This window comes from Bombus vosnesenskii, unplaced genomic scaffold (assembly GCF_011952255.1).
Source record: "Bombus vosnesenskii isolate JDL3184/JDL3185 unplaced genomic scaffold, Bvos_JDL3184-5_v1.1 scf7180000013431, whole genome shotgun sequence".
NCBI classification, from domain to species: domain Eukaryota; kingdom Metazoa; phylum Arthropoda; class Insecta; order Hymenoptera; family Apidae; genus Bombus; species Bombus vosnesenskii.
In genome coordinates, this window is record NW_022883046.1 from 212,343 (window position 1) to 227,292 (window position 14,950).

The 14,950-nt window shown below is 39.7% G+C and overlaps 1 protein-coding gene across 4 annotated transcripts in view; it reads left to right on the forward strand.

The window, feature by feature from the left end:
- Nucleotides 1–686: 686 nt before the first annotated feature.
- Nucleotides 687–14,950, forward strand: part of LOC117238126 (gamma-aminobutyric acid type B receptor subunit 1) — a 32,067-nt gene continuing 17,803 nt past the window's right edge. For 3 of the 4 annotated variants that reach the window (XM_033502772.1, XM_033502774.1, XM_033502775.1), the window contains exons 1-3: nt 687–1,575; nt 5,220–6,820; nt 14,397–14,714. In XM_033502772.1, the coding sequence (XP_033358663.1) occupies nt 5,276–6,820; nt 14,397–14,714 (1,863 nt within the window). In that variant the 5' untranslated portion in view covers nt 687–1,575; nt 5,220–5,275. Of the gene's footprint in view, nt 1,576–4,495; nt 4,782–5,219; nt 6,821–14,396; nt 14,715–14,950 lie in introns of those variants that run through there. The other variant, XM_033502773.1, reaches the window with a different exon arrangement.

The following is a 14,950-nucleotide window of genomic DNA, read 5'->3' on the forward strand; positions in this document are numbered from 1 at the left end:
ATCGTGCGTTGCTTCTGATGTCGATTCGCCGACACCGAAATACATACATTGTAACATGCATCATAAAACCTAAGTGTCGATATATGCATCGCAACATGTTTCAATGTCTACAAGGGCCTCAAAATTAAGAGGGAAAGCCTTTGAGGTGACTATACCGATCGAAGCATATAGTGACGTTGAAGTATTCTCGCACAAACTTCTTCCTGCAAGTCTGAGAGAAGTTTGAAAACGTCGGCGAAAAATAAGTTAGAGGCGAAGGATTTCACTTTGCGAAGAATGTTTCGAATCCCTGGTGTTCCTTTGCAACTAATACTGCTGCTGCTGCGGTAACCGGTGCTTTTCATAAATTACATTTCTCAAGGAAAATATATAGAATGGTCTTTGAAGGAAAGGAAACAATAAGGATTCATTGAGACGGCTGAATCGCAAAGTGAAATTCGAAAGAAATCAACGAGTAAATAGTCGTTTGATGAACGAAGTATATCTCTCCATTCGAGGGAAAATGCAAGAGAAACGAGCGTCTGCGCATTACCAGGACAGGCTGTCACGAGAACTCCTGTAGGAGACGAGGCTCGCAGAATTCCACGGAGCCAACAGTGCGCGAACCGCCAGCACGCGACGCGGTTGCTCCGACGCGACACCTTCTGCGCTCATCGTCGCTACGGATTACCTAAGCTACGGTTAGGTTCTAATACGCTTCTGCACGCCATTCTGTCCTGTATCTTTCGCATTCATTCCACTTTCACTTTTCTTCCACCAAATTTCAAGAAGACATCTGATACGGCTATTTTCGAAAAACAGCGCAGACAAAAGCAAGAGACAGAAGATACGAATGACTTGTGTTACGCTTGCAACTGGTTGTCCGTACGCCCTCGTATTTCTCCAACCCATTGTTTCTTTTTTATAATAGAGAGTTCGTCGTCGTTTGCAGCTTCGTCGTACAAACGTAATAGATCATAAGTAAATAACACAAAGACCGAATGCTCGGATATATCCCGGAGCAAGCGAGTAACCAGATTATACGGCGCTCGTTACCCGTGAACAAAATGTCATCGTGAGCTATCGTTGGTTCACAGTGCAACGCGAGAACGCACAGTGAATAAACGCGCAAAACGTATTTACAAAGTACACTTCTGCGATGAAAGAAAAAACTCGATGACAGAAGCAAACAGGGTGAAAAAAAGAGACTAATGGAGATATCTTTCTAATGGGAACTTGTTTGATGGTTCGGGAGAAGTGCAGGTATTTTCGAAGGATAAAGGATACAAAACAATGTCGATGAAAGAATCAATTTACGGGTCACGGTTCGAGTAAAGACTTGGTGGAAAGGAAGCAAACGGCGATAACTGCCTGTACAAAAACTGTATAACAATTATTAGTTATTGCAAGTATTATCTTAAAAGTGACACGTTTATCGAAGAAAATTCAAACAGATTGGTTCGAGTGTTATAAAGTTCACAAGAAAGGAAAGGAACGCCTACGCAAAGATATTCGAAGAAAATCGATGTGGACGATTTCTTCAAATTCATTTCCAAGAAAAATGCGACGTTTGAAGCAATATTACGTGATTTTACGGTAATTCGTACTTCTTGATCCCTTTTATCTGACATAAATATCGTAAAAGCCTCTCGTCCCAACTTTCAGCGATTTTTTTTACGAGTATAGGAAACCCGTAGTTAATATCTCGATTACAGACTAAATTTTCACGATATTAAATTTGCCTAAAAAAGGGAGAATACCGGTGTTATAAAAAAAATTGTTCCTGCTGAATATCAAAAGTACCAGACCATTTGTGAAAACTACGTTGAAAGTTCCCCCATTTACGGCATTGTTTCGCTTATCTGCTTAAGAAAATATTCTAACTTTACGGTTTACTGCTACGTACTTTTACGGAAAAAGTATTTATAAAGGTCAGAAAGGCTCTTTGATACTCCGCGCAACTTTAGAAACTTTACGCGGCCCCTAATCTCTGGTTTTACGCCACTTCCAAAATCTACATTATCTTCTTCGATAATGAAAAATAATTTGTTGTCGCTATTTCAACCAGACTCTAACGATGGTGGAACAATTGTGTAAAAGTGTACATGAAAGTTCCGTAAATAAGTAAACGGACCAAGCAGCAAACTCGCCCAAACGAAGCTTTTAAGGCCGCAATGAACCTCCGTGTCTCCCCATTAATTCTAATAAATGCAATTGATTAAGTTGCATGTGACTCGCAAACATAGTGCTTTCCTCGTATCCGCTATGAACAAGTACATCAAAATTTTTAAGTACGGATAACGACTGTTAACAAATTCGTTTGTTATTTCGGTCATTTAAATTTCACGATAACGTACATTATCGTCGAAACTTTCCTACTCCGTTGTGCAATTTCGCGTTTAAACGAAGGCGCACTTCGTCACTCTGTGACTCAGTTTCGCGATGGGTTGCGTTAACGAGTTTAAAAAATAATGAGACTTACTAAATTGAAATTCTTTAATGAAAGTGAAATTCCATGCTTTAATGCAGCTTTGTCACCCTGGATATACCTTCATATCGGGGCCACTTCATGAATCTGTAACCGAGAGATTAGAGAGCTGCTATATGATAATAATTTACACGCAATTATGTTTGTCGACTTTCCACAGCGTGGAAATTGTAGAAATGTCCACGCTTTGATGTTATAGATCATAATTTTCGTTTGCCGTTTTAGAAACAAGAAATTGCTACGGCATGAAAACTTTGGTCAAAATTAATGAACTTTTTTCTGCTTTAGCAGCAGAAAGTCTGCTTGCCTTTTTCTTCGGGATTATCTTTCGTTTTTTTCATTTCAAGTTTTCCTAACCTCATTATTCGAAATGTATGGTATCTCGCGTTTGGTATTTGCGAGAAGAATAGATACGTTTATCTCAGGATAATTTAACAATTAAGAGAAACCATTCTATGGAATACGCCGGTTTCTCGATTTTTCGTAATTCCCGTCCTCAAACAACGATTCATCATCAAATTACATTTTTAAATCATCGCTCCGCAGTTTCTACTGTACATAGATTATTTCTACGAATTCATGTGCTTAGACGTCGCCAACGCGGTAACGATCCCGGAACATCCGCCGCAAACGAACAGATCTCGCGAAACTGCCGTAAACGTGTATCGAACATGAACGAGATGAACGTAGTATTGAATTCGAGAGTAGTAATCCCTGTTCCGATACCCCGAGGGAATGGCATATTCTGTTTCCAGATACGCAAAAGCAATCATATGGCTCGTACGATCCATCAAAAGCTTGCATCTTTTGCTACGAACTTATTTCTGCCACAAATCTTAAAGAAGGCAAGGAAGGTTGCATAACTGATTGACTTTTTAAAACATTTTTCTTTACCGCTTCGGTTCATCCTAGCAGGAATCCTCGCACCATTAGCAAAAGAACTGATCTCGTATTTGCGCCTTCAGTCATAAACAAATTACCTCACCCATCTAACGATTATTATAGCGCCTTCTTAATGTCGTAATATAGCTATTCAGGGAGAAGGACTTTGGAGGCTGTATTCCATGCTGTAACGAACAATTTAATGGACAGCGAGTAATATATCGATAACAGTTGGAAACGTTACGCAACTCTCTCTACATGTACACGAATGTCATCTCTTTATTTGCTTCTCAGTTGCCCTCTACTTACCAATATAACGCTACCATTAGTCTACATTTACGTTTTCTTTCTTTCATCTGTTCTTCGCAAGGAAACAGACCAAGCATAAAGAAGCTCGAGTTCACGTGGTGTGGTGTGGTGTGGTGTGGTGTGGTAGGTCAGGGGGTCGAGAGGCCCACCACCTCTGCTTCAGACTTCGGAATCTCCACTCTTCTGACAACTGACTGCCTATCGAAGGTGTCACAGGTTATGTTGGTTCCGTTCTTTGCTCGATTCGAGCAGCCCGAAATAAACTGAGGGTAGGCGGGATTATATGAAACCGACCTGTAGAAAATGCTGCCTTGCAGTCGATTCGATAAACCTGTCGATATTCGGGAAACACTACATATTTACTAGGCTCGATAGTTAGGCTAAGTCGCGAGATTCATTTACATTCTATTGCCGAGGATACGGATTTAACGCGACGAAGATACTTGAAAAAGACGGGATTAAACGAAAGCTCTAGTGAATTTTTAACGCTTTTTCTTTCAAAAAAGAAAAGAGTTGAAATATCGAATTTAGAAACGTTATTGTGTAACCGCTCCATTTTCTCAACATTTCCGCGCACGTCAGGATGCGATTAGAGTTAGAGGATACTGATACTGATTTCGATGCTTACACGTGCCTATAATCTACCTTGTACAAACGTGATATGTACGTATATATATGCATAGAAATTTGAAATTCAATTGACATTTTCATGTATAATAAAAAAAAAAAAACACTGAAAATAGCATGCAATAAAGCTGCATCAGTATCGCAGTTTAAAAAGTCACATTGGAATGCGTAACAATGGCGGCCGTTACTCGCTATAGAAAGTCAATTACGTTAAAACTTCTAGAGGGAATCTTTGTTCGCTCGTAAGTACAGTTTTACGTAACGCGAACGGAAGCGAATAAACTAAATCCCATTGTTTAATCGCTATCATCGTTTACGCGTACTTAGCTCATTCAAAGAAGGTCAGAAGCTTCTCTAACGCAACCATAAAAGGGTACTAGAGCTCATTAACATAGCCTGTGCAATTGTGTGTGTATACGTGTTCCCATTTCTGCGACATTACGTTAAGCAGACTGGGCACACAGATTTTCTATCCGTGAAGCAGAAACAGCGTTTGGTACGATACTTCTCGATAAAAGTATATTTATTGTTGCTGAAGTTGACAGATGTTGGCAGTTTTGTGCGGCGAATAGATTTGCTGGAATTTATTAATCGTAATAAAGGAGAAACAATAGACAGAAATGGCAAACGATATCTCCCGTCCCTATAAATTCGATTAAGAGACAGAATAACCGCTACAACATTATTCCTCCCTTTTTGCAATGCTAATTGCCCCTTACCAAGTTCACACGATCACACGATCGACCTGGACTGATATATACATACACGTGCACATATAATGTATGCGAAAAATCTTTGTTAACAGACAAACCGACTAAACTGGAAATTTTCTGCACGGTTTCAAAGACGGTTTAAAGCGACATATACATATTTACGAGAATATTAATTATATTATTCCGCATTGAGAATAAAGTACGTGTATGTTAATTTTCAGATGAGGACAAGCCGACAAAGCGCCCTGAGTCGTCGAAACAGCGACGGCGACTGATTATGACGCGCGTCCATACGCGCCGCGATTTCTCTCGTCTCCTCCTGCCATTCTCATCCTCTGAGACCTTTCACCTTTCTTGCAACCTAATCCTTCTCCTTCTCGGTCTCGCCTCTGTTCGTAGCGTTCTGCCGTGCAATGAAAAAGCGAGGTCTCAAAGTCATGATCTTACATCGTTTCCTTACCTCGTCGACACCGCGGGTAGAAAGTATTCTCGAAGAGTTCCCGACGATCCTCGGGAGTTGATACAGCATGGCTTGAACGAGTACGAAATTTCCAACTCATCGGATGAACCCGACGGGACAGGAATTCACGTCGATCGAATCTCACGAAGACGAACGAGTGCATTAAAACGAGTTAACCACGTGACGAATAAGTTCGTCGCATCATTCGGTAAAGATAATCGTGCGTATTTGCGCGACGACTCGCGATTCGCTACGGTCACGGCTGATATTGTGAACGGTTACTACGGCGAGTCTCGCAGGCGACACCAGAAGCGGAAGTTTCGACGGGAAAATGATATACTACTAGCCAATATCGACGACCAAATCGGTGGTACGACTTTGATGAACGGTGTAAGTTATCGCGATGAAAAACATATTGAGCTGAGAATGAAAAGGAACTTTGACCGGAAGCATAAATTGGAGAGGAAAATGAGAATGAACCTTCTCGGTTTGGAAGAATCGTTTCACGATTGCGAAGAATACGACGAGGAATTCACGGAGAACGACGGCTCGAGATCTACCAGAAGAAATAGGTCTGATAAAGTCGCGGATAATTCCGAAGCGAAAAGAAACAATGGGACCGAGAATCCAGTTCATTCGATGAAAGTAAATGGCAATCTGTCACCGACTTCGAATGAGAGCAGCGAGGACCCTTTTACGGGTTTCGAGGGCTCGCAAAAATTTCCTATAAAAGTCACGTACAAGCCGCCTATAGCAGCTCAAGTCGAAAAGTTTGATAGAAGGCACTTTGGTCCGCCTAAAATGGATATTCCCGAAACCACAATCGCGTCATATCCGTCGACCATGCCACCGGATCTACCAAAAAGTCCCGGCAGAGACGTCCTTCACCGACATCGTAAAGTCGATGAGAATACAGAAGAGGAACGAAGACAGGAGGTGGCCATCGACGAGCATGAGAAAGCCGACGACATCACGAATGATCGCTGGCTGCCCGGCGCATCGTCTGGTCGACGATCCTCCAATATAGCCAGCGGAAAGTCTTTCCCAGAAGAAAAGCACGTCTCCCCGTCCTCAACGTCTTCTCCAATGTTGGCATCGCCTAGTGATAAGTATTCGATGAACGAGTCGCGTATCGACCAAGACACAGAAGAAATTGAAGAATCCAGTGTTACAGTGCCGAATGTGAAATCGTCCGAAAAGATAAACATAACTATCCTAGGTTTATTCGAGATGACACGAGGTTCTGAACCTAGACCGGAAGGAACTAGCGAGTTACAAGCAGCCAGATTAGCCGTTGAACGGGTCAACGAATTGAATGTCTTATCCAAGTTTCGTCTGCGTCTTATTCACAACGATACCAAGGTAAAAACAAAACATTTCTATTCTATCGGATATATTTTCCAAGAGTTCAACCAGCTACGCTTTATGTATTCACAGCCTTTGCTTTATGATGGAAAAATCGTGGGTAAAATATGGCGACAGCACGAAATACTTTACTTGCTAAGAAAGTTTCGTTATTTATATTCATCGTCGTTGATTCTCCAAAGAATACCCGCGTATCACGATTGTCGCGTGAAAAATGAATCGGTCATCGAAAAGACGACGCTTTCGACTATCTCGATGTAGCGTAACAATTTTTCTTCCAAAGAAATAATGTTATGTGCACACACGAACATGTGTTCCATGCTGTTGAATCTCAAAGCGCTCACGGTCCTAATAATTTCGCGCCTTTCCCGCGACAAAATGTTTTCAACAAACTTATCGAAATGTTGAACGCTATGTGGATCAAAATTTCACTTCCAAATTAGATCCGCATTAATTTGCAAATTATGTATGTTTAAAATTTCGGTTCTAGTCTGTTTCTGCGGCCAGCCAGCGAAACTGTGGTTCGAGCAAAGGGAAATTCCATGACGTAACGAGAAGTCGTATTAAACTGAAGTTAAACCGCGAAATAGCAACCCTGGCTTTTATTATTTTTTAACCAGACTACGCGCAACAACTGTCAAACTGTTTTCCACAATACCAAGTTTTGTTTCCCCCGTTTATATCAACTGACATTTTCCGTAGGCGCTGCTACGCGTTCCCGATAACCGCCGTGTAACAGGGATCGTTGACGCTTCGTTGAAAAAAAATGTAACTTTGTGGTGCGCAATTAAATCGCTAGACTTTGTTTAATCGGCACAATGCACACTTGTGTAGTTGTATTAGTCTTTGTACGGGAAAAACCGCTGTATTAAACTGTTACTTTCCGCAATAATTTCCGTTTATGTGCTATATCGTCTTCGTATAAACACTACCGATCGTTTAAACGCGCACCTTTACGGAAGGTGAATCAACGAAACGAAACAGAATGAAACGAAACGAAATAAAAAATTAAAACAGCATGATTCACGCAACGTCACTTGCGCTTTTATTGCGTTCAAGTATGTAACTTTCGTGGTATATTGTGCGAGGGAATATTTCACGACTAAGCAATCGGAAAGTGCGATGGAGAAGATGGAAAGAATCACCTTAACATATAGAGAGTGATAGCTTACCTATGAACTTTCATATAAACCAAATTAAGTGTCTTTCTTTTATAAATCAGTTTATATTACTTTATATGGTACAAACAAAATACCGATCATTTTGCAACTTCGACGTTCGTGACTCACCATTTTCTCTGTGAGACAAAGTCTCGTTACATACGAGCTCGGAGCATTACATAGCTTTTATGTGTCTTTGCTGAATTCACCGTGTGCATTCATCGGAGTGCGTCGTCAGACCGTTTTACGTTCTCCCTGTTTGCTGTGTGCGTACGAATACGAGAACCTCGATGAAAATGGGATTTAGAACAAGGAATGGCCGTAGGCCATTTGTAATTTAACCAATCCCACACCGGTAAAGTACTCGAAGGGTGGTCCTCTTCATCAAGGATTCGAAAAGATCTACATTTTTTCTGCATACTATTCTCCACGTTTCCTTTCTGTTCTTCTCTTTCACTCTGTCCTTTTTAATTTGCATTAAACAAATGGTTATCAACGGAATATTCCCGTGTTGATCCTTGAAAATTCTAATTTGTATGCGTTTTATGAAAATTTGTATACGTCGTGACACAATGATAGTTTGTCCTCGTCTGTTTCCCGATTTTCCGTGGCGCGAACTAGCATCGGTGTCGCATAAAATAGGAGTTGTCCTTTCATAGGATAGAAAATAAGATTTTTGTTCCGACATCGAATGCAACGCCAAAACCAACTAAAGCTTTATTTCATGGCAATTATCCGGAAACAGTGTTGGCTGTTCATATAAAATTTATATAACTATGTTAATAAATAAGATAATACGTAGCTTCTTCAAGATTTTGGGGTCGAATCGCGCTTCTTCTATTTCGAATTAATTATCAAATTATAATTCCGTATATCGTTATCAGCATTGTTGAACTAATCTGTGAAAAAAGAAAATACAAAAACGAAGTAGAGACTTTTGAAAACCTATGGCCCCACTTTGAAATTTATCGACAGCAATTTTTTTGCTGTCGAACCAACTAAAGGCTTTTTGAAATCTCGGAAAGCGAGTTAACGTAGCGTAGACTCAAATGCGTGTTCAACGAAAGCACTTTTGTATTTATTCAAAGTACAAACACGCATATTGATTGAGTGCGCCTCGATAGAACCTATCTTCTATCATTTATTCTAGTTCATATCCTGAAAGATAGGACAGCTTTATGCGGCTACTGTGCATGTTCTCTTCCAAAAGCTGTACTACCTACCATCGAAGATTTTTGAAACTGTGTTGGAGGACGTAGATTATGGATATGTTCGATCCATTAAGTTATTTGTATTCTAGTACTAGTTTATTAAATAATCTTCAACTATATATCTCATGGTCGGCCTGTTATAAATATAAATGAATAGGAAAACACTGGGAGGTTAAATCGATCATATATGCGATTCCAAAGCGAAACCACATATATCGAACTACAATTATCGACATTGCCCCACAACCAATTGGAAAAACTAAAGAAAATCGATTATAATTAAAAGGCGTAAAATAAAAAAAAATCGTTTCTATACAGGTTTTGCATCAATTGGTGAAGTATAAGACAATTAAAGGAACGCTATTATCTCGATTGACCTATCTGTACTTTTATTCTTAATTCTTTTTCTCTTTCCCTTTTCCTCCTTTTTCAATTCGTTTTGTATTCTCTTCCACTGCTCTTCGAATCGATCTGGCTATTATATATACTCGCAAGTTCGACGAAAATAAAAAGTTTCATTTGGAATAAATTTTCAAATTTATGCCGTGGACAATCTTAATACCTGAACTTCTTCCTGCCTCTTAATGAAGAAGCAATATACTAACCGTAACAAGCTTAAGCGCCATTAAGCTCCAAACAAAAAGCATCTTCTTACGAAACGTTTCCAAGACCGATTTTTTTCTCTTTATCGACATAAGAGAAAGTCCGATAGAATTCGTATTTTCGTTTCATGCTTCGCTCATCTCAATTCTATTCTTCAAAAGGGCACAGACTACGATGTATGTAGGGAAAAATAGGGTCCGATTAAAAGATCAGTTGTTAGAAGGGTGACTTGAGGCGATAAAGGTAGCTATCTCGAAGAACCTGCAGTGAATTTGAGGGGATCTCCGTTATACGTCCAAGTGAAAGAGGAAAGTCAATAATCGGACAACCACTTGTCAACTAATAATTCGATCGTTATTGGAAGTGCTTGAAACGTCTTCATCTTTGGGGCTTGTCGTTTCTTCATTGCACATTTTTATAATCACACAGCTCGATTATAACCATCGATTAGACCTTTATCTCGAATACGAAACATTTGAATTTCCCAATGGCGGGACATATTCGCATAATGCGTGTTGGTAAAAAACGACGTTGGGAAAAACTGTATCATGAAAGTAATATCACGTCTAAACTACGATGATAATAAATAAGGTAAGATTAAATAAAAGTGTGATAAAAGTGGCGCCTTACGAGTAGGATGTATTCCTCTGTTCGACCCTTGTAAGAAAATTTTCCTACGTCTACTCGCGTAGCAGTGTTATTGGACCAGAACAATCACGGAAGAAAAGAACAGCAACGCTTGAGAAATAGCCACGAAAATAGAGATCAGCACTATGGATGTGGATATATTCATTGAGCCAGCTCCTAAAAAATTCACAGACCATATATACCCGTCATTCCTGTACTCCATCATCTTCCACCACTCCCTTTCCTCGTCGAACGTATTGCTAAGATTGCGATAGATCCGATACTTTTATCTGCCGTCGTTTCCTATTCATACAGTCTATTGATTGCGCGATCAGCCACGATAGTGACAAATGAAAGATATTTTATGGTATATCGCGTAATCATAAAAGGTAGATATTTTTTCACGATGGTCTAGGTGAAAAACTTCGCCTATCGTCCAATTTTAACCATCGACTGGTTGTTCAATTTTTCGAGAAGGACTAATAGCGAACAATGAACGGGAACGATTCAGCAATTACGTGAATACGCGATGATTAACCACGTACACGGTAATTGGCTCGTCACGGATAGTTAATCGAGCAAAATCAAACGCGTCACGCGAGTAGATATCGATAAAAATTTACAGATTCCATAGGTAATTTCTGTCGGGCAAATCTAATATACATGGATATTGCAGTGTACCTAAAAGTTTTCAGCGAAAACGTAGCCAAAGCGGTTTCCAAACGAGAATTTAGTTTCAAAACAAGGCAAATGAGTTTAATGAAATGCGCGATTAAAAAATGGAGTTGCAGCATTGAACGCTTTATGAAAATATCAAAAACTCGTATTTTTATTGAAATAAAATGTAGGTGATAAAATCATTCGGCACGTGAAATAATATTTTCTTGTCGTGCGAAATGATCATTCGAAATTGGTATAGGAATTATCGACAGAAAACAGATTGAGTAAAGTGTTCGATTTCCTGTTAGAAAAAAAGCATATCGGTAAATTTATAATGAAATACGCCGCTAAGATAATATTTTAGAAAATGAAAAACGACACTTTTTTGCACTAAGCTATCGCCGAATAAATATTTAATAAAAACTTAACGACATCTCCCTTTATACCTTCCATTAATTGCATAAGACGACGCAACGTTTAAAATATTAATTTAATCAAATCCAGCGCGAGAAGCTTAAAAAGTGAGAGAAAACGTGAGTACCGAAGGATACAGTTTCATGATATTTGGAGTTGCAGTATCACTTAAGCTTGTGGACACGAAGTTGTATCACTCCGTAATATAATGCTGCAGCGAAACAAAGTTGTATGCTAGAACACAGAAACGTTAACCTTAGTATGAACTTAGTTCATTCAAGATTACGCTGTCAAAGCTTGTAAAACGTTTACATGCTGCATCATAAATCCGTATCACTGCGAGGCAAAATCTCTGAAAATTCAATAAAGACAGGCGGCAGATCAGGCCGAGCGCTCGAGCTGTCATGGAACTTAAAAATTTTCCTCTTTTCAGAAAACAGAGTGCTTGCAACCGCGTCGACTCTAAATTGATATATCGCCGCGGCAGCGGAGTTAAAACGGACCTTATTTTCGCTTCGTGTACGAGACAGCTTTTAGATTAATCCGGTGTGTAAAGAAATATTTTGTTAAAGTTTGCACGCGACAAGTCGAGCAAGCTGTAGAATCTATCTTCATTTAACGTCACTTCGATGCTCCTTTCACCCTTAATTTGATAATGATAGTTTATCGAAGGTACAATGCAGCAAGGTTTCTCACAAACTTTCTACAACCAGATGCTTTAAGGCATACACGGTTGTCGTCTGTCAGAAACCACTAACGGAATAGAGTTCGACATAAATAGTTACGTCCGATTATGACCCGAGTTCAAATTCTCCCGATTATACACGGAACTTATATAAAGTCGTCTAAAATAGTATAATCCCATATACCATATATAATACTTAAAGTTGCAAAATTCTTAAACACGTAATGCTAATTTCTTTGCAGCAATGCTTTGACAGCCGAGGAATCTTTGTAGGTGTATCATACTTTTCATCGTTCGATATTGCTGGCGTTTCTTCCCTTCAGCGAGCAATACTATCTGTTTTGTGTCAACGTTTCACCGACAGGAAACAGATAACAGTAGCTGTTCTTTGTTAAATAAGCTCTACGTCATGGAAGATTCCTCGAGCTTACTCTTTCATTTGGCCGACTTACAATTTTGTCTCGAAACTCTCTTTTTCGCGAAGACATTCGGTGAAAACGAATCACGCGTCATTTTTCTCCCTGGATATTGCTCGATACATTGCTGCCACATTTTTTGCAGTTATTAAATTTTCTCCTTCAGTATAATGATGAAATAGGTCGCTTGTTTCGTATAGAGGTATGACATCCGATCAACGGATGTTAAATGCGTTTCAGCAATCGACAAAATCCTTTGAATTCTTTGTACAGATCTATGATCTTGATCACATCATAAATTCAGATAAACTTTCTAATAAAAAGATATCGAGATCTGGCGTAATTTTCTCCGTCGCCATTTCCATAGATCAACGTTTGGATTCCAAATGCAATGATTGTCTAAAACAAAACCGCGTCACGTGATCAAACATAAAAATACGTGATAACGTTGGAATTCGTCCGGCGTAAAATTATAGCTAGCTTTAATCGAGTTATTCTTTCCTTACAGATTGCTAAGGAACTTTTGAAATTTGTTGATCGTATATGAAGAAATGATTCTATGAATTCCCTATGGTCGTGAATTCCGCAAAAGTCTAGTCACGTTCCCGTTGATTGCAATAAGAAAATTAAAAGAGAATGTCCGAGATTCCAATCATATCGATCAACGATCAATACAGTCGATTTTAGGTTAAAAATGTGAACCATTTAATTCAGTCCTATTAAACGCATCGTTGCGCGGTCGGCCTTTCATTGCGAAACTTTCACGGCGTTCTAGCGTTTATATGTATATCGGATCAAGGTAGAGGCACACGAGCTTGTGACCTGTGCCACGATGTTTGAACTCCTTTGTAAATTCCTCGAGGAAAGTTGCACCTCGAAACGTGGTGGCGTGGAATCTGTAATTTTAATCTCCTTGTCTGCTTCCTTTGAAACATTCTTTGTAACAGTATTTACAAGAAATATACACGATTTTAATAAAATCCGCACTTCTACGTTTATACGTATCACGTTCATTTAAACGCAAAAGATTTGCAAATAGCAAATACAACTTAAATTCGTACCGGGGCTTAAATATAATAAAGTTAAGCCTCACGAAAAGTTCCTTATGTAAATACGTCGGTAGCAACAAGGCGAATGCCACTTTTCTCCACAGTTGTTAACCAAATTTCTATTTTCTCGAAGAAAACCGTCTCGCCTTATCCGTCTAAGACGTACCGCAACGATTCGAAATCGAATAAAAATACAACAACGTACGAGAAGTTGAACTCGGAATCGAAGCTCATCTCGAAAATTCTGTATTTTCTTCCATCTCGGTATCTCGCCGGATTGCACGGTATGAGGCAGACTCTTCAACTGTATGCGAGCTTTCGAGTCCGCCCTAGTCACCCTCTCGCGTTGAATAATTGCTCGTTAAGGCTCACCGGTCCGTCTTCTCTCACCTCACCTTCCTTACGGACGTATACACGCACATGTACATCAATCTAGCCAAAGTGTTTGCGATCCTTTTCTTCTTTTTCTTGCCTCTCGTTACATGGCGCCTCATAATTGCTTACTTTCTATGCGAAACACGTCTTTCTTTCTCCACCGATTTCACAAACGGGTTTGTTTCACGACGTCACGTCATTGACGCCTTTCATAAATCATAATTTCGTATTTGTTTTGCGATACCATAGTTGCGGCGGAATAAATGCACCGGTTTATCAAAATATCTTAATATCAAACGAATTATACAACGCGTTGAATTTATAACAGGCGCGTTGTAATATCGTACTGATGTCCCTTTTTTTACGTTTTTAGTGCGACTCCGGTGTGGCGGTTGATAGATTCTTCCATGCTCTCTACTCGGCAAAGAAGAACGATCTAATACCGTTGTTACTGGGCACTGCCTGCTCCGAGGTCACGGAAACATTAGCCAAAATCGTACCTTACTGGAACGTGATACAAGTCTCCTTTGGATCCACCGCACCTGCCCTCTCGGATTCCACCGAATTTCCGCTTTTCCTACGAACCGTAGCGCCGGATTCAAGTCACAACTCTGCCAGGATAGCACTCATCAAACATTTTGGGTGGGACACTGTTACCGCTCTCTCGCAAACTGGTGACATGTATTCTCTGGTAAGCACATGAGTCGATGTAGCATTCAACAAGGAAGTTTAATCAAAGATACACGCCGTTCCAGCTTCTCGAGTACCTATGTGTTTAGTTTAATAGATTGCCATTGCGCCACTCAAAATTCCCATGTGACGAACAGTGTGTAAACTAGCTATTAAACTTTAGTCCCTTCGACAAAGCACGTTAAAATAAAGGGTTTACTTATGATGAAATACGAGTTTAATAAGAAAAATCTACTA